At 38.5% G+C, this 19,471-nt stretch overlaps 1 protein-coding gene across 2 annotated transcripts; it reads right to left on the bottom strand.

Moving 5' to 3' along the window:
- Positions 1–8,987: 8,987 nt before the first annotated feature.
- Positions 8,988–12,354, bottom strand: LOC131225874 (DNA repair protein RAD51 homolog B-like). Of its 2 annotated transcripts, XR_009161597.1 has the most exons (3): positions 11,904–12,354; positions 9,249–9,738; positions 8,988–9,036 (listed from the first exon to the last, which is right to left on the bottom strand). XR_009161597.1 is itself a non-coding variant. In XM_058221474.1 (2 exons), the coding sequence occupies exons 1-2, from the start codon at positions 12,311–12,313 to the stop codon at positions 9,615–9,617; spliced, it is 534 nt and encodes a 177-aa protein (XP_058077457.1). In that variant the 5' UTR covers positions 12,314–12,354; the 3' UTR covers positions 9,083–9,614. The 2 variants fall into 2 exon arrangements, 1 of the variants encoding a protein (XP_058077457.1); XM_058221474.1 differs by lacking the exon at positions 8,988–9,036 and having other exon boundaries at positions 9,083–9,738.
- Between the last annotated feature and the right edge of the window lie 7,117 nt (positions 12,355–19,471).

The following is a 19,471-nucleotide window of genomic DNA, read 5'->3' as shown; positions in this document are numbered from 1 at the left end:
TAGCCATGCACAGCTTCTCTCCTTGCCCAACTCAGTACAGAAAGTCTACCATCAGGCGCATGCACTCGCTGCGATTGCTCCACCTGGGGTACACGTTGTACGTGAAGATGTGGTGGAGCAGGCAGAAGTCGTCAGTCATATTGGATGCTAGAAGGCTATTGTTTGGATTCCAGTGGGCCAGTTGGCCACAAAGGAATCGCGTGCGGCGATCTCTTTCACGTGTACTCTTAAGACTCTTCTCACTAGCATGGACTTCGCCAAACGTTATCCCCATGAGTCGGGCTATTAAGCCAACATCAACCGTGGCCTCCCGCCTTCCCAAGGGAATCTTGAATTGGAAAGGCTCCAGCGTTGGCTCTCGAATATGGGCATAAAAGGCTCGGACAGTGCCCACATTCGCACGAGACTTGCCCTCAAATATGAGACCCCACCCGGCATCCACCAGGCAGTCAATCGCCAGATATTCCCCAAAGAGCTTCTCGTCCACGTGCGCTTCAAAAAGGACCCTATAGCCCTCAAATCTTCTATGGGATAAATCCGTCAGCAAAGCTCTCTCAAGGGGAGCCTGGGGATCGAGGTCCCGCTTTATCCTTATCTCTTAATCAATGCTTGTACTTGCTGCGACGCCTATTTGCCTCCTTGAATGAGTAGGGCGGCTAGGCCCGGCTTCACCCATGGAAGCCCTCTTCTTCCCCGTAAGAGAAAGAAGCGTGGAAATGGAGAAAATCATCGCCACGAGCTCGAAAAGAGCTATTTGAGTGAAATAATAATGGGGGATAAGATAGGTTGTTGGATTTGGAGATGTATGTGACACCAATATGGTTTTGTGCACTCAAAGGGAAAAATGAAGGAGATAGAAGATGGGTTTTGATGAAGGTGGTGGAGGTGTGTATGGAATGAAGGAAATGAAGGGAATATGAGAATAAAGGAAGGATTGGAGAGAGGAAAAATGAAAATTTTGAAGTTTGGAAGCTTGAGTAGGTGAGAATGGGAGAAAGGAAGCCAAAGGGGAAGGATATAGGGGATTTCACACCCTTTCGTGGGCCCCACACGTGTTGGGGGGTCGGCCCGACAGGCCCGGTCCGTGCGATCCGGTGATACCATCGCCGGTCCCTGGAAACCCCCCCCCCCCCCCCCCCCCTGCGAGGTGCCGGAAATGTGTGGGGTCCGCTTCGGCCCCCTCTGATTTGCACTGTGGGCCCCCGACTCCGTTTAAGTGTTTCGGGTTCCGTCTAGCATATATTTGCGCTTTTCGATTTGTTCGAGTGTGGGATCTATCAATTCATCAACTAAACCCAACGGTTGATGGTCTAGGGAAGATCAGGAGTCACCACGCATGATCACAGATGCATACGGGCATCGATTTCAACAGTCAGCTTCACCTATCGGCGAAACTGGGAATCCTATGATCATTGCTACGTTTTAACGCCCTCTCCTAAGTCAAAGTACGTCAGTGTGCGTCGTGCGATCATAGCCCAGGTCCAGTTTAATCCAAATCATGCTCTAATACCAACTTGTAACGCCTTGAAAATCGGGGGTCGAGCAGAAGCTCAGCTCCCGAGTTCCAACGCATCACTTATGCAACATAAATAATTATGATTGAATGTTATCCATATTAGTGCATTAGACATGAAAGGGGATTATACCAAATCAGCATATCATACTCCAAAGACAGTTAAATTACGTAAGCGGAAGACTAGAATAAATATATAGGGCATATAAGTGATTGTAAGTCTTCAGAGAATGAGCGTCATTAGGTTAAATAAATATAAGTGTAACTCCAAAAGATACAAAAAATGATGAAGTGTAATATCATCTTATTCATATCCATGTAGCCCCGATTCGCAACTCCAGGTCTACATAGACCCGCCAGAGAGTTGCATGTAGGAGAACTCCTCGTCGTCGTGGGAGGTAGGCTCCATCTCGAAAGCCTCAACATCATCTGCAACTACAACAGGGTCTGGTTGGTGTTTTAAAACACCGTCCCAAAACATGAGAGTGAGTGATCAACTCAGTGGAGCTATAAGGCAAATGTTAACATGTTATCAATTCAATCAAGCAATAATGATAAAGCAATACAATAATCAAACTCTAAATAATCTTGTTAATGCAAAGATGGTATAATATGATGCATGCCCTCGCATGCACTCCCTCTACGAACTTCATCTCACGGTCGCGGCATGCACCACTCCAGACACATGCTACTTTCTCACCAAAGCACCGTGCAATGCAATGTTATGATCGTGTTAACTAAGTTCTTACTTAGGTTTATTCATACAGCAGGGTTGGGAAGCTAAAGTACCCCCCTTTATATCATTGACCCAACATTAATCCATCTAGGGTCGTCAATCCTAATTAATCACATACGATAGACAAGTTCAGGTTACTACCACCAACGCCCTACCAACTGACAGTCTATTTTCGAAGACTCGTCACCAACCCGACTGGGGATAACAGCCAGACTGCACCGGGGTAAGCCTATTTCATGTTCGAGGTCACTCCACTAACGCCCTACCAACTAGCAGTCTATTTTCAAAGGCTCGTCACCAACCCGACTGGGGACCACAGCCAGGCTACGCCAGTGTGGGCCAACAGCTCAAATACAGTGTCTCATACCACCGTATTCGGCTCACGAGTTTGGGTTGCTCACTTGTCACTACGGGGAGACTCGTCGCCCCAGCGTAGGCCGACAGCTCAACCACGGTGTCCCATACCACCATGCCTAGTTCATGAGTCTTAGCGGATCGTGGTACCATGGTTGACATGGGTCTTTACATTGGAAAGGAGTACCTTAGGTTCAAACAGTAGTGTCTATACATGGTAAACACAATAGGCAAATTGGATTACTTGATAAGTTCGATTTGTACGAGCGTACGCCGAATTAATCGACATGGAGCGCTAACCACTGTCGACAATCATTGTACGAATCGGATTCACCGAACGCCTCAAATGTGGTGAGACTAGCTCGGCCACTCAAACAAAAATTGTTACCGATTGCCTGGACTACGTCGTAGTCCCAATCACAATCAAATGCAAGAAGCATACATGATAGCCATATGGCAGTTAACAACCAATTCCAACGTACATATCATTTGAGCATATTATTCAACACATAAAACATGATATTCTACATATACATTTGCTACACAAAACATGCACTTGAAATTAAAGCTACATGAAAAAAAGTATACATATAGCTAAGGTAGTTGAAAATGCTATCTCAACAACCTTCGTAATTACAAAGCATCAACCAATTACTCATACAGGCATTTTGTCAAACACTTAGACTACATATTACACATACGTGTAATATACTAGTTCCAACAGACATTAGGGCAAATCCTTTCACAAAGGAGCTGTCACTTATACAACGATCATATATTCTCAGTTTACAAGCATGGCAAGCACAAATCATATTTCCATAGTCGTTCAGACATTTCAACAAACACATAAAACGCATTATTCTCAACATAGTTTATATCTATATGTAATATATGGAAAATATCGTATCTAAGCACATGTGACAGCAATCAAGTCAGTCATAAACCATTACTGACATTGAAAGCCTTGAAAACCATAACCTAAATGTTTATAGTCCGCACCTTCCGTCGGTAAACTCGTATCGAACTTAGTTCAAACATCACGCCTTTGCCTACGGCACAACGGCTACCTGAATCACGAAATAGATTAGATATTTTGTCATTTACTCATTTTGAATCCCTAAAACAGATTAGGGTTAAGATTTCTTACCTATGAACGAAGTCGGAATCGCCGGTATAGCAATACGGACAGAGTGCTTAAGCACGTGGAGCGGCAGGGAAGGATCCCAGGGACAATCTCCCACACACACACACACACTCTCTCTCTCTCTCTCTCTCTCTCTCTCTCTCTCTCTCTCTCTCCTTCTCTCTTTGCCCTCTTCTCTCCTAGGGTTGCAAATTCGTATGTAAAGGGAGAGAGAGGGTTTAAGGCACTTATATAGGCCTAGAACTAATGGAAATGGCCCCAGGGTCAAGGTATACTTAGGTTATATCCAAAGGGCGTCTGTTTCAGTCCAACGGAGCACTTCTGGTGGTCCCTTTTCTGCATGCGGTCGGACTTAAGCTTCCTGACGTTGGATCTAGGTCGAGTTAAGTTTTCGGTCCGATCGGATTTACAGATCGACCGTGGCGGATCAGTTTCAGTTCAACAATCACTAGTACTCGATAAAGGCCACAAGTATATTGACATGTGTTGAAAATTTTCCTTAATCCGAAAGTGTAATTGAGTCGGAATCTGACGGTCTGAAACCTTAAAATTGGCCTGCAAGCGAACGGTTCAATTCACTTAAGTTTCAGTTCATATCCTAAAGATACTCTCGTTTCTCACACACTTCGGTCCGGGCTCAAGTTGTGCGTTTCTGGATACCTTTAGGGCTTGATTTTCGAGATGGTTGTCAAGCCCAGTAAGACGGTCATAACTGTATAGTTTCGCGGTCATCGGACTTTCGACACGCGGTCTAGGTCCGATAAGGAGTTTCAACGCGCTCCCGAGAGCAACTGGGTTTTGAGATTGATCCTAAGTTTTTATATGATATGGCGTTAACGGTTTTACTCGTTTTGGGTCTTACAGATCGTATTTAAAGTGATTAGTGCTAATTTCATAGGTAATTTAGTTTAGCACTTAATAATTTTTGTCTAATTTCTAAAGGGTTCGGTCCTTAGTGATTTCTGCCTGAGGGGGTACTCGAGTCCTTGTACGGATTTGTCCGGGACGTTACAAAAGAAGAGTTGGCTAAAGGCCTTTTTAAGTTGTCTAGGTAATGTTATAGTTCACCTACTCTATAATGCAAAGCAAATCTTTTTCTAAATGCATAAAAGGAAAGACACAAATATCAATCACTTGTGAATCACATTTCCCCCAAAGTCCGCAATCATTTCAATTAATTCTTTTTCCTTTTGCTTCATTTTTGCCTCTAAGATAATACATGATTTCAGGTTGCTATCTACTACATTGGCCGATTAAAGAAGAATGGACTGATATTTGACTCTTATATTGGCTAAAGGCCTTTTTAAGTTGTCTAGGTAAATGTTATAGTTCACCTACTCTATAATGCACGCAAATCTTTTTCTTTCTTTGTTTGTTTCTTCTTCTTCTTCTTCTTTTCTTTTAGATGCTTACAGGTGCGGCTAAAAGACATTGGAATTGTTTGTTACAGGTATAGGTCAAGTCGTAAAGGCCTGGGATGTTGGCATTGCTGGTAGCTGCCTGGAATATAGAGAATTTGCTACCAAAGTTGTGGGGTGCAAGATTTCTTCTAGCTACATTGTTGTGCTCACACCCTAACACGAGCGGGCAAAACGGATTGATGCGGTAGATTTCTCAAAAACATCATGATAGGCATTAGGTTGGTTTCAATAGGTCCTCACTTCTGTTGGTATGGTCCACTTGAGCTTCGGATCAACCTCATTTTAGGCTCATGCCCTAAAATGAGTTGGCAAAATGGATGGACTGCATGGATAAACCATATACAATACATGGCCCCACAGAGTCGCAGCAAGGTTGGTAAATAGTTATCCAATAGCATCACCCATGCATGCGTGCATGCATTACTACTACCTCTATGTAAGTGTGGAGATTGAATGTCAGCCCTTGAAACACTTGGGCCCACCGTAATGTTTCTAATAATTCCACTCCATCCATCATTTGGGTGGCATCATTTTAGGTGGTTGGCCCAAAAATGAGGCAGATTCAATATTCAAGTGTGCCACACGGTTTGTATTGAACTCTGATTGTTCAACTTCAATCATTTGTGGGGCCCATCGCAATGTATCTAAGAAATTCACTCTGTCTATCAGTTTTGCCAACTCATGTTATGGGATGAACCCAAAAATGAGACGGATCCAAAACTCAAGTGGGCCACACGGCAGGAAAAAGTGGAGATTAAGGGTCAAAGGTTGCAATCCAAACATTTGGCATCACCGTGATGTTTTTGAGAAATCCATCATGTCCATCTATTTTGCCACCTCAGGTTGAGAAATGATCTAAAAAATGAGGCAGATCCAAAACTAAAGTAGGCTACACAACTAGAAGCAATGGGAATTGAATGCCATAATTATCAAACAAGTTTTTTTTACTTCAGATTTCATATTCAAGCTTTATATTTCAGATTCAGGCTTCAAATTTCAGATTCAGTCTTTAGAATTCAGATTCAAGCTTCAAATTTCAGATTCGGTCTTTAGACTTCAGCCATAATTATCAAACAAGTTTTTTCACTTCAAATTTCAGATTCAGGCTTTAGATTTCAGATTCAGGCTTCAGATTTCAGATTCGGTCTTTAGAATTCAGATTCAGGCTTCAGATTTCAGATTCAGTCTTTAGACTCAGCCATAATTATCAAACAAGTTTTTTTTTTACTTCAGATTTCAGATTCAGGCTTTAGATTTCAGATTTAGGCTTCAGATTTCAGATTCAGTCTTTAGAATTCAGATTTAGGCTTCAGATTTCAGATTCGGTCTTTAGACTTCAGCCATAATTATCAAACAAGTTTTTTTACTTCAGATTTCAGATTCAGGCTTTAGATTTCAGATTCAGGCTACAGATTTCAGATTCGTTCTTTAGAATTCAGATTCAGGCTTCGGATTTCAGATTCGGTCTTTAGACTTCAGCCATAATTACCAAAAAAGTTTTTTGTACTTCAGATTTCAGATTCAGACTTTAGATTTCAGATTCAGGCTTCAGATTTCAGATTCAGTATTTAGATGCTTGTTGATTGATCCATGAGAGTTTATACACACCATCCAGCCAATGATGTGGATAATTGCTACAAATTATACATACTACATGTATAATCTTATTGATATCCTTGCTCAAGGATCATATAATTCCTCTTCCTGGATTACCATCTTTCTATATCACATTGAAACATCAAGAATGCAGCAATAAGCTTGAAATGGCTATATTCCTGAATCAAGTTTCTTCAATAAGACAAGCATACATTACAACAGAGAAAAACTGGAAAAGAAGTAAAAGAGGTTTTAAAAAAGAAAATGAAAAGAAAAAAAAAAAACAGATGGAATGACCTTTAGGAAGTTTGCTGCTGAGCTGGACAATCTAGATTGTAAACAACCTGCACATGACTTGATCCAATATGTAAACACCCCATATTAGAGACAAACACATACTATCTAAGTGAATTTATTTTGAACCTGGCTGTACATTGACTTTGGTCCTTTGGGCATTTTGTCCCTACTGTTCATGTTTCTCCTACAAGTATGGCCTGCTCAATGAGTGTATTGGCCTGATATTTGGAGTAGGGCATGTTGTTGGAGATCCAAACCTGAGGAGTGGCAGGGATCTCTCAAATGCCTGCCACATCAGCATGTGTACCCCTTCACCTCACTCATGCATGTGTGCTGCATGTGTAGTGGGTGAGAGACCACCTTAGAAAGTGATGGTGAACTATCATTCCACTCTAGTCTGTTTAACACTGGATCCTTTCCACCTACATCAGTTAGCAATACACAGTTGTACCCAAAAAACAAAATACAAAAAAGAAGAAGAAGAAGCTTTGATATCATCCTCAAGCTGTAATAAAAAGTCAGCTTCCTAGAGTCTACCTGCTAACCACTTGCTCATTGAATCAGCCTATTTTGACGACTGGTGAGATGATATTGGGGTGGTCTACCTGATGCATAGCCTAGATGTAGCACATGTATGCCACATTCTCATGCGTTGGGATGTCTGTTTGTCTATTGAATTAGCAAACCTTTACAAGAAATGATGGACCTTTTTGTGCCCATCACCTCCAATGGGGCACCACAAAGTATCTAAGTTAGTGCTATGGTGAACAGAAAGTATTGATCTGGTGGACCACCACACTGAAAGGTAGTTAGTAAAATATGCAATGATCAGGGGATGTTATTTCCTTCTACTATGAGGAATGACTTTCTTGCGTGAACTGGGAATAAAGGGCAGCTACATGCAGGAAAAATATTAGAGAAAAACTTTGATACTCTGGAGTATGATGGATGATACACAGACACTTATAATTTCTTAGAAATTGCATACGTAGAATACATGTAGTTCAAATTAAACCGTTGATATTATGGGTCTCAGTTTAGAAGTATCATGGTCCCCAAATTAAGATGATTTGGTTAGCTGACGGTTAAGAATGAAAAATAAATAATGGTCCTGTTTAATGCACAACCTGCAACTGATGATGGATGGTCCTGATCGGGTTTGGTTCTTAAAAACCTGGATCTGATCGTGTTTGGGTACCCATTGGGTCTTTTGATCTAATTTTGGAGTTGGCTTTGGGACAGTTAAGAGCATTTACATGATTGGGCCTACCTTCTATACAAAGGCAATTTTTCCTTTCTAATTTCTCTATTTCTTTAGAGGATAGATTCAAAGTTCAAACTAAATATAAACCCTCTAATGAAACATATTATCTACAATCCTTCCATTCCTAATAGTAAATATACAAAGGAATTTAGTTGCAAGAAGTGGGACAGAATCTGCGTAGAGTAGTTGAGATAAAAAATTTAGCCACATACAAAAAATATTGAACCTAGTATTATCTACTACATACTAGTAACATACAACCAATATTGGGGCACCATACCATAAGCTACAAGAATTTCATGTCCCCCTAATCAAGGTATCCTCCATTGATAACACACACACACACACACACACACACACACACACACATATATATATTATAAGTTGTTTATTTTCATTCACATTTGCAAATACAATACACTAAGAATGCCTAATATGTGGTTCGCAAATTTGCACAAGCTTTTCAATTTGCAAGGTTGGCAAACCTGAATGCATGAGAAATGAAAGAATAATCAAAAGATGGAACAGCGAAGGTAAATGGAGACTTCGTTTATTTGTTTATTTATTTATTTCATCTATGAAATAAATTATTAGACACTTGAAGATTTACTTACAATAGCTTCCCAAATGCGGAAAAAAGAACAAACTTTTGGCTGCAAAAACAGTTCTTTTGATGGATGGGCAACCAAAAAGAGTGACTTTTTCAGGTCACTGCCGGCAAAAGAAAGAACTTAAATGGCTGCAGTAACAGAAGCAAGAATTATTAGAAAGCTGCATTAGGTGAAGTTGAAAGGTTAGAAATTAGTCTGGTCGATTCATCGCTGCATAAAAAGGTTAGAAACAAATTGGCACTTTAGCAAAACTTTACCAAGTCTTTTAGCATCCTTTGTTCATATAAACTGTAACCCACTTTACCAGTAGACTAACCTGATTTTTCGGCAAGGGCATTTACATAGTGGTGCCCACATGATGGATGGCTTGGATCTCACCACGCATGCCATGCTATTTAATCTGGTAGTGTAGATGGTCTACCCTCTAGAGACGTGGGCTTAACAAAGCGCTTGCATCAAAATCATGTCTTGTGAGAACTTGATTAAGATCCCACAAACATATCCAAATACTATGCAAGTTATTCCTTTTGAAATGTTCCTGATTTTTGCCAGTATAGTTATTCAAACATGTAAAATACACAATAAATCTTCATGATCATGGGCATGCCAAAAAATCTGTTAAGATTAGGTAGACGAACAGCGATCACCGAGCACAGGAAATATAGACCATTTAAAATTTCAAAGATACCTGCTTTCCACCATCATCGAAGCTGCTTCTAGCGAAAGGCGTGACTGATGATCAGTGTTATAAACTCTAGCATAAGCTACATTCTCCAAAACATCAGCACCGTTCAATCCAAACCTGCAACTCAAATGTTTGTCATGTTAAAAAGGAAACAACAGAAGGTGACTGTAATTGGGTATGTGGAGGCAAGCAAGGTATTGAAGAAGGTCCAATCCACAGGTAAAAAGGCTGAGATATGGCCTTATGTTCCTTACAATGTTGTGGCTAATGCCTACACTACACAAGCCTATGACAAGAAAGCACCTCCTGGTTATGTCAGGAATGTTGAGGCCCTTGCTCTTTATAATCCTAGGACTAAACAAGAAGATCAGTACGCCACCATGTTCAGTGATGAGAACCCAAATGCATGTTCTATCATGTAGATAGGTTTCTATGGAGGGAAAGAGATGTGGTTTTTTTTTTTTTTTCACATCCTTTTGCCCCATGTATGTATGTCAAGCTTCCATGCACACCAGTGTTTCTGGTTTATGTAATTTAAGTGTACTTCTTCAGATGTTGATGAGAGACTTTGGTTCTTTTCTGTTTTTCTTGGTAGTTTCTTGGTGGGGCTACACTACCTTTCATTTTCTTAAATGGTGGTGAATCATGGAATGTACACATGGTATAGCTGTACATCAATCCAAGAATTTCCCACTTGTAACATATTCCAAACCGTCCAATTTGTTTACGGTTGAAAACAAAACGATCAGCTATCCATGACCAATGACAGAACCAGATGGTTAATGTAGTCTCCATCATAGCCATCTTCAATGGCGCCCATGAGAGTTGGGCGGCTTGGATGGACTCACACTCATGTCAGCTGTAACTACGATTAGTCACCTCCACTTGAGAAACAGTCAAAAACTCACATGGTAGTTTACCTCTTCATTGTGGTGGATAATGGATATACAGTTCTAGAGAAGTCTTGGGGTACTATTGTGAAATAGTGAGGGTTTCCATGGGACAGCTAGCTTTGTCTACTTTATTGTCTTGTCTACTTTATTCTATTGTCTTTATGTCTGATGCTGCTGTTTCTCTTTATGTGGGGCTATCCATTGCTTGTCTATTGTGGCTCTGTTTGACTTTATGAAGATTTGAACCACAAAAGCCCAATTTGCAAGTCATATGGCCCATCCATTGAGCCTCATATGTTTAGTTGTTCTTAGAGATTTTCAAGAGACATAGATCGTTTGTGTGATTCTAGCTTTGATTCTTTGAAGCCTTTATTTAATGAACGTTCTCAAGGTATACTTTCAAGGGATTTATGTCATAAATGGTTTTCTATTCTGAGATATTTGTGTCTTAGATGATCTTTAATAGGATACATTAATATCTTGGTGGATCTTTAATAAGATCTATTAATATCTTGGAAGATCGAAATATGATAAGGAAATAGATAAATAGGAGAGAATAAAAGGAAATGAGAGATTTAAGACCACGTATACGTGATACTTCTAATTCTTACATTTCTAGTTCTTTTCTTAATTTAGAACGATTGAGTTATTATATATCTCTTTGTACATGCCTTAAGGCAAGGAAAATCGGAATAAAAAAATAAAGTGTATGAGTTTTGGGAGAAAGCATATCTTGCAGAGAGAGAACCTTATTAAAATCAACCTTTGAACCGTGTGGGGCATGCAAAAAAAATCCATTCTTTTCCTCTTCTTATTTTCTTTCCCATCCAGTTTTCTTGTCTTTTAAAGTATTAAATGGGCCTAATCTATGGATGATTAACCCCAAAGATTGGCAAGATAGATGGAAGAGATTAGGGAAATGAAAGGGTATCTAATGGTTTCTTTCATGCATTCCACTAGGGAAGGAAATGATATAGTTGATGGTTTGGCAAGGCAAGGGTCCCATCTCCAATCTTTGTTGATTGGGAATTCCCTCCCTCTATTGTAATCTCTTCTATTTCTCTTCTGATAAATGCTCCCTTCCTTAAAGATAGGGATATATTTCAAGGGTTTGAATCACAAGAGAGACCAGCTCGTGAACCTGTTGTGATCTACTATGGTACAAAGAAAGTAAGCCATAATACAACTACAATAAAAACTGCATGTATTTTTATTTCTTATTATGTGTTTAGGTGAGATTTGTTCAGGCAGATCAAAACCTGCACAAGAATAACCAGCAGGACTTGGTCCCATAGAACTTCACTCCCTTGAGGGTCTTGGTGATTACAGAAACGGAGTTGATCCCAGTCCCATAGATTGATGAAGCAAAGCATAGAACAAGAAACAAACCTTGCAGAGTAATCTGCTTCTGCCTCAGCTCCATGGTTTTTGCTGATCAATAGCAGCATCCAGTTAGAGATCACACGTGGGCCTGGCAATGAAGCATCTACTGTTGTTTCCTGACTGAGAGAACATATGCCTGCTGTCAATTTCTCACTGCTTGATGTCACTGTTACATCAGAATCCAAGGTAAAAGAATGGTAGCAAGATGCAGAATTAAGGCAGACAGACTCCGCAACTTGGTGATGCATATCACTTCTTCCATCAATACCCACATGCTTGAGACATTCCCATGAGATTATGATCCAATTTATGGTGCTGGGCTGAAGCCTTAATACCACAGGATTGATAGTAAGATCTGCATCCACCTTGTGAATGTCCAAAGAACCTTTTTTACAAGGTATACTCAATTTCAGCATCCCTGAGAACCCACCGATTTCCCCATTCAAAACTGGAGTTGTAGCACCTGAAGGTGAGCTTCCAGTATATCTATCACTGAAGGTTGTTCCCGAAGCAGTTGAAAGCGGTGACTGATTACCATCACAATTGGTTTGAAGAAGCTCAAGTATTGCTCCTTGGAACTTAACAAAGTTCGTTAATCTAGTCGTCCCTAGAAAGTTGTCATCTCTTGAATCAGAAATTGTTCTAGAATCTTCAGACACACATGTTCCATATTCTGTTTCTAAAATACGGAGACATGAAACTGAAGCATATCCAAATCATTTTAAGACGTGAGACATGAAACTGAAGCATATCCAAATCTCAGGTAGACCACAACACAGGAAACAATAGTGATTGACCATTAAAAACTTCTTGTGGGCCACAGAAATTTCAGATCAAGCTGATATTTAACCCAGTCTTTTTTATCCTATCAACCGTTTAGATGTAAAATAAACATTACAGTGAGCCCTTAAAGTTTTTAACGGTAGGCGTTCAATCATAGCTGTTTCATATGGAGTGGTCCACCCGATATTTGGATCTGCTTCAATTTTGGGGCCACGTTCTAAAATGGGCTGGCGGATAAACAGCGTGACATCCGAGTAATGCCTCAGGTGGATTCCACAGTCCGCACTGCACATCACGTGGTCTGAAAAATCAGGCCATTCCACTTGCCAGGGAGGTCACACGTCCAGGTTGAATGTGGACCATCAGCAATCCTCTTCTCAAACCATCGTCAGACATCTCATCATCCACACAAACTTAAAAGAGGGATTTGGAAATTTATGACTCACCTTAGCATGAAATATGATGATCTCCAATCACTAAGAATGTGCGTTCGAAAGAAGGGCGCTCGAAGGATTCACGGCTTCTAGATACGAGCTTCTGGATGAACGGTCTGAATCATCACGCCACCGCAAGGCAGAAGGACGCTCGGAAGATGAAGAGAGCAGGAACGGAGAGGAAGAAAAGGCGGTCGAAAGAGGGGTTTGGAAATTCCTCTAATGGTATAAGAGTTCAAATCCGGAAAAATGTGCATTTTCCATAATTTATAAAATAACCTTCTATTCACATCCGTACAATTAAGAGTCCATTTATTGGATGGTTAAGATACTATTACAAAAGAAAAGTATAAATATAAACCATCTACAACAAGACCCATTATTTGGATGGTCTTGATAGCCATATATCAAACCCACGCTTTATATGAAGGAGTCACCACTATTTTACGTAAATTGCACGTAAATTGCAAAACTCACACACATTCACGTACAAATGACAACCGTGGCTTGTGCTTTGGATCAGGTAGGGCTTTATGGGCCCCACCATGATGTTTTTGTTTAATCTACACTGTAAATCTATTTGTAAAAAATTTTTTCAGGTTGATACCAAAAAATCAGCTCGAAATAAATCTCAGGTGAACAACACCACAAGAAAACAGTAGCGATTGAACGCCCACCCCTAAACAACCTTTTGGCTACGGATATGCGTCAGCTACGGATTTAGCCGTTGGTTGTAACAGCTTTTTTTTTTGGTAGCAAGTCACTTTGTGCTCCACTTAAGCCTTGGACCTATCCCATTCATAATCATATATTGAGCCCACCAAGATGTGATTCACATATCCACCCCATTCATTATGTGTGTCCCACTTGGATGAGGGTTCAAACCAAGTTTCAACTGCATCCAAAACTCAGGTAGGCCCCACCAAGTGCTTTTATATATTTTAGTATGTCTTCATATAGTTTTAGATGGTATGGCCCACCTCAGTTTCATATACAGATGATTTTTGAAATATCTCATAACCTAAAGGGGACATATCAAATACACGGTGTTGATGTTTTACACACATCATGGTGGGCCCCACAAAACTAACTAACATTAATTCGTAGGTTCTCACGAGGTTAATAAGTTGGGTCACAATTTTGACAAGAATATTTGGCCCATTTTACATGTCTAGTCCATTCATTCTATTTTACTGATCAATACTCTCAATTTGACTAGTTAATCACCCCGATCATACTACATATGAGAAAGATATTTGGCATACAAGATTGATCAACAATTTGAGTGAAATTTGATTTAAACATTTGAAGTTATTTACCCTTCAATCTGGATTGATTAGAATGTCCAAAAATGGTTAAAGGTCGTTCATGATATCAAAAATATATGAATGAAGAGAAAACACAAACATCAGCTTGATCCAAAACTTCTATGGCCTCCAAGAATTTTTTAATGGTAGAGGTTCAATCACACTATTTCCTGTGGTGTGGTCCACTTGAGCTTTGGATATGTTTTCTTTTTATTCTTTAGACCTCAAATTATCTGTTAACATGGATGAATGGAGTGGATAAAATAAATAAATAACGATGGACCCCACAGAGTTTATTCTGGTAAGGGTAATGAGTAACCTAAATATAGTGGAGAAGGGTTTCCTTAAAACATTCATAATCATATATTGGATCTGGCTAAATGTGATTCACATATCCAACCCACTCATTATGTGTGTCCCACTTGGATGAGGGGTTAGACCAAGTTTTAGCTGCATCCAAAACTCATGTGGGCCTCACCAAGTGCTTTTATATTTTTTAGGATATCTTCTTCACATGGTTTTAGATGGTATGGCCCATCTAAGTTTCGTATATGGATGATTTTTGAGATATCTCATAACCTAAAGGGGACACATCAAATGCACGGTGTTGATGTTCGACACACATCATGATGGGGCCACAAAACTTGCAAACATCAATTCTTAGGTTCTCGCGAAGTCAATAAGTTGGGTCACAATTTTGACAAAAATATTTGGCTCATTTTATATGTCTAGTTCATTCACTCTATTTTACTCATCAATACCCTCAATTTGACTAGTTACTTGCCCCGATCAAGCTTGCTACATATGAGAAAAATATTGGGCATACAAGATTGATCAACAATTTGAGTGAAATTTGATGTAAATATCTGAAGTTATTTACTCTTCAATCTGAACTAATTCGATTGTCCAAAAATGGTTAAATGTTCAATTAGTGGATGTGCCTAATAATTTAATAAAAAAATATTTTGTTTTTTCACAGATAAATTTCAATTTCCATTTAAAAATAACATTTTTTTTCAAAATGTATATTTTTTCTCATAATTTTTCTTTGAAAACTTTTAACAAAATATCATTTTTATTATAAAATATTTCAAAAAATAAATTAAAATACAAATTTTGAATTTTTATTTTCAAAATCTCTAAAATTTTCACAAATTTTATTTTTTTTCCCAAAAATTCCAAAATGCCGATTTTTTTTTCTTGAAAAGCAACATTTTGTTTTCGACTTTTCAATTTTCTTTTTCTAAATCTTAGTGTTTTTATAAATAACTTTTTCTTTTAATTTCAAAATTTGAACATTTTCAATTATTTTTCAAAATCACAATTTTTTTCAACTTCTTTATTTTTCATTTCAAAATGTTTGATTTTTTGATATAGTACCAATTTTTTAATATTGTTTTATTTTAAAATTTTCAATTCTTTATAACTTCTCCATTAAAAAAAAAAAAAGCATTTTATTCGAACTTGTCAATTTTATCGAACTTCTCAATTTTATTTTATTTTTCAAAATACAAACTCTCATTTTCTTTCTCAAAATATTTTCATTTTTCAAAATTGTGAAAATTTTCACATTTTTAAAAATATTTTTAATTTTCTTTTTCAGGATATTATTTTTTTCTCAAAATCAAGTTCTTTTTTTTCAAATTTATCAACTTTATTCAATATTCTTTTTTTTTCCCCCACAAAATAGATTTTTATTTTTTCAAAATCTCATTTTTTTTCTCTAACATTGTTAAATTTTTTAAACTTCTCAATATTGTTTTTTATGTGATATTAAAAATTATTTAAATATTAGTTTTAAATTTTTTTTAAAATAATAATTTCCATTCATTTGTTACAAAAACAAAATAATTTCTTTTTTTTTTTGCATTCAATCAATTGTTAAAAATAATCTTATATACAAATATATTCAATTTAACCACTAAAATTCTATTAAAAACAATTATTAGACTAAAAAAAAATTAATTTCCACCATATTCTAAAAAAATGAAAAAAATTAATGTTTAGGGCAGTAGTCCTTTTACGACGAACCACGATCCATCGCAAAAGCAGCTGAAAACGGTCGCCAAGTGGTATTTTGGGCAGGAATTTTCAACTGTAGTCCGTGGCAAATTAAATTTGCGACGGATTTAGTCCATCGCCAATTTACGACGGACTAAAATCCGTCGTAAATTAGATTTTAGCGACGGATTTTGGTCCGTCGCGAAATTCTGTGACGTATGGACCGGATTTTCAGGATGGGCTTGCGAAGAGGAAACCAAGCGATTTTTGCGACAAACCAAGTCCGTCGCAAAATTACGTCACAAATTCACAATTTTGGTGTAGTGCCTTCAATATCAAACTGAAACCTTAATATACAAGCAAGATGTGACATATGAAATCATGATTTAATAAATGTTTATAACTTTTAATTCTGGATTAACAATTCAAACTTAACTGTGAAATCTAATAGATAACTGAATCTAAGAGTTATAAATTACCAACATTCTGTATCTTGTAATTCTAAAATCACAACTATCCTTCAAAATCACTTCGAATTCACAAGAAATTTCAGAAAAATTTTCAAAAATTTTCACAATTTTTTTTCAAGACCAATAAAATACTGATTAGGTAACCTAATCTCCCACCCCCAACCTAAAATCTACATTGTCCTCAATGTAAAAAAAATATATGAGCATGTAATGCATATGAGACAACGAAAGTAAAAGAGAAGTGATAGAAAGATAGTACTTGGACGAAATAATTAAGAGGTTATCCAAAGATATCAACGCAAGAGTGGGTCAGCACAAGAGAGACTAACAAAAACAAACTTACCTAAAAATAACAAAAATAAAATCCTACCTACACCACTTTCGTAGGTACTCTCGATTGTATTTAGCGTATGCAACAAGCCTTTAAACCCCTAGGTTGCCCCTAGTGAACGAGTTATAGTCTTGTGAGGGTTTGTAGTAATGTTACCCACAAACATTGAACTAACTAGGAAAAAGAAATGAAATGAAAGGTTGGGTTGCCTCCCAGGAGCGCTAAGTTTAACATCTTCAGCCAGACAAGCAATGTAAGCAACCATGGATCATGAATTAATCAATCTAAGTCAACCATGGTCAAGTTCGGGTGGTTTCTCAATAGACGGGACCAGTTTAGACTCAGATGGTGGGAGAAGTTCCACTTTAGCTTTCCATTTTGTAGTATCCATGATAGGATTAGAGTCAAGCAATGCATTGACTTCTTGGATGGAATAAGTCTCAAGAGTGTCTTCGAAAGATTTAAGGAGTCATGCACTAGACTCTCAATCATGTTCACTTCAAATATATCATCTAAGTCTGCCCGTTGTTGTCCGGCATTGGAAACATTGAGTTTAATCTTCATGTTACCAAAAGAAAACTTCATAACTCCATTCCTACAATTTATGATAGCATTGGATGTGGCCAAGAATAGACGTCCCAGGATAATTGGGATTTGACTAGTAGGATTCTAGACGAGCTGAGTATCTAGAACGATGAAATCCACTGGAAAATAAAACTTATCAACCCGGATTAGCACATCCTCAATAACACCACGGGGCACCTTGATAGATCTATCAGCTAGTTGTAGTGTTATTTTGGTTGATTTCAGTTCACCAAGTCCTAGCTACTCATATACAGAATATGGCAACAAATTAACGCTCGCCCCTAAATCAAGCAATGCCTTCTTAATCTTATGATCTCCTATAACACAAGAAATGGTGGGAGCTCATGGAACGCTAAATTTAGAAGGGGCGTTGTGTTGAATCATGGAGCTGAGTTGCTCCAGAAGGAAGACCTTCTTGTGGACTTTTAGCTTATGCTTTTGAGTGCATAAATCTTTAAGAAACTTAGCATAAGCAGGGACCTGCTTGATAGCATCAAGCAACGGAATGTTTATTCGCACTTGCTTAAACATGTCCAATATATCATTAAAGTTGTTTCCTTTCTTAACTGGTGCCAAACGTTGAGGAAAAAGTGCTTTAGGCACATAGGATGACACATGAGTGCTTCCTGGAGAGTCAGAGTGCTTTTGGACTTTGGATGCACTAGTGTGTCTCTCCTCTTCATTTTGGTCTTTCGATTTGGAATTTGATTTTTCTCTAGGCATCTCTACTTTGTTCTCGATCTGTTTGTCAGAACTACGGGTAATGATTGATTTGGCTTGCTCATGATATTGTTCTTGGTTTGAATTAGAGCCAATCTCATACTGTCCCTTTGGATTTGCCACAGGTTGGCTAGGGAACTTGCCCTTCTCTCTCTCACTCAATGTGGCGGCAAGTTGACCCAACTGTATTTCCATCTTGGCAATGGCTTGTGCATTTGCATGTAAGCTTTTGGTTGGCTTGTAAAGTTTATTGGGTGTCTTTTTGAAATTGAAGAGAACTCTGCATAAAAAGATTGAGTGTATCTTCAAGAGATGGTTTTCTTGATTGTGAAGGAAGTTGTTGATATTGCAGAAATTGTTGAAGTTGTTGACTGCCAACTTAGGGGTAAGGTTACATTGGAGGATTTTCAAATGGTCCTCCTTGTTGTGATCCTTTAGCCCAAGAAAAATTTAGATGTCTAGCCCACCCTGGGTTGTAGGTGTCTAAGTAAAGATCATTCCCAGTTCTCCATAAAGTATTCATAGCATGCACTTGTTCAGTGAGAAATTCTAGAAATGCTGCACCAAATGGACAAGACTGCGTAGGATGGGCGGGACTGGAACGTATGGCACATGACTCGATTTGAGTTGTTTTTGGAGTTCCATTATTTAACATCAAAGCATCAACTTTCTGTGTTAGGCTATCAATTTTGGTATAAAGATCTGGCGTGATTCCTATCTCATATATACCACCTTTCTTCTGTGGTTGGGGACTTCTTTCACCTCTATTTGAATAGTCCCATTGCTGGGAGTTCTCACACAAGGTTTCAAAGAAATTTCAAGATTCGACATCACTTTTAGTCATGAATGACCCTCCACTGGTGGCATCAACCATGCGACGGTTTTGGGGAGTCAGACCATCATAGAAGTATTGAACTTGTTGCCACTTCTCAAAGCCATGGTA

Source organism: Magnolia sinica, chromosome 14 (assembly GCF_029962835.1).
Source record: "Magnolia sinica isolate HGM2019 chromosome 14, MsV1, whole genome shotgun sequence".
Classification (NCBI taxonomy): domain Eukaryota; kingdom Viridiplantae; phylum Streptophyta; class Magnoliopsida; order Magnoliales; family Magnoliaceae; genus Magnolia; species Magnolia sinica.
The sequence above is the reverse complement of the archived record's forward strand: the minus strand, read 5'-3'. Positions and strand labels throughout refer to the sequence as shown.

Excerpts from the sequence above, each read along its gene's own strand:
- LOC131225874 (XM_058221474.1), bottom strand. The coding sequence starts at position 12,313 with ATGCTGAAATTGAGTATACCTTGTAAAAAAGGTTCTTTGGACATTCAC. Across the intron at positions 9,739-11,903 it reads GAAGCAGATTACTCTGCAAG|GTTTGGATTGAACGGTGCTG; the intron begins GTTTGTTTCTTG and ends TTTGAGTTGCAG.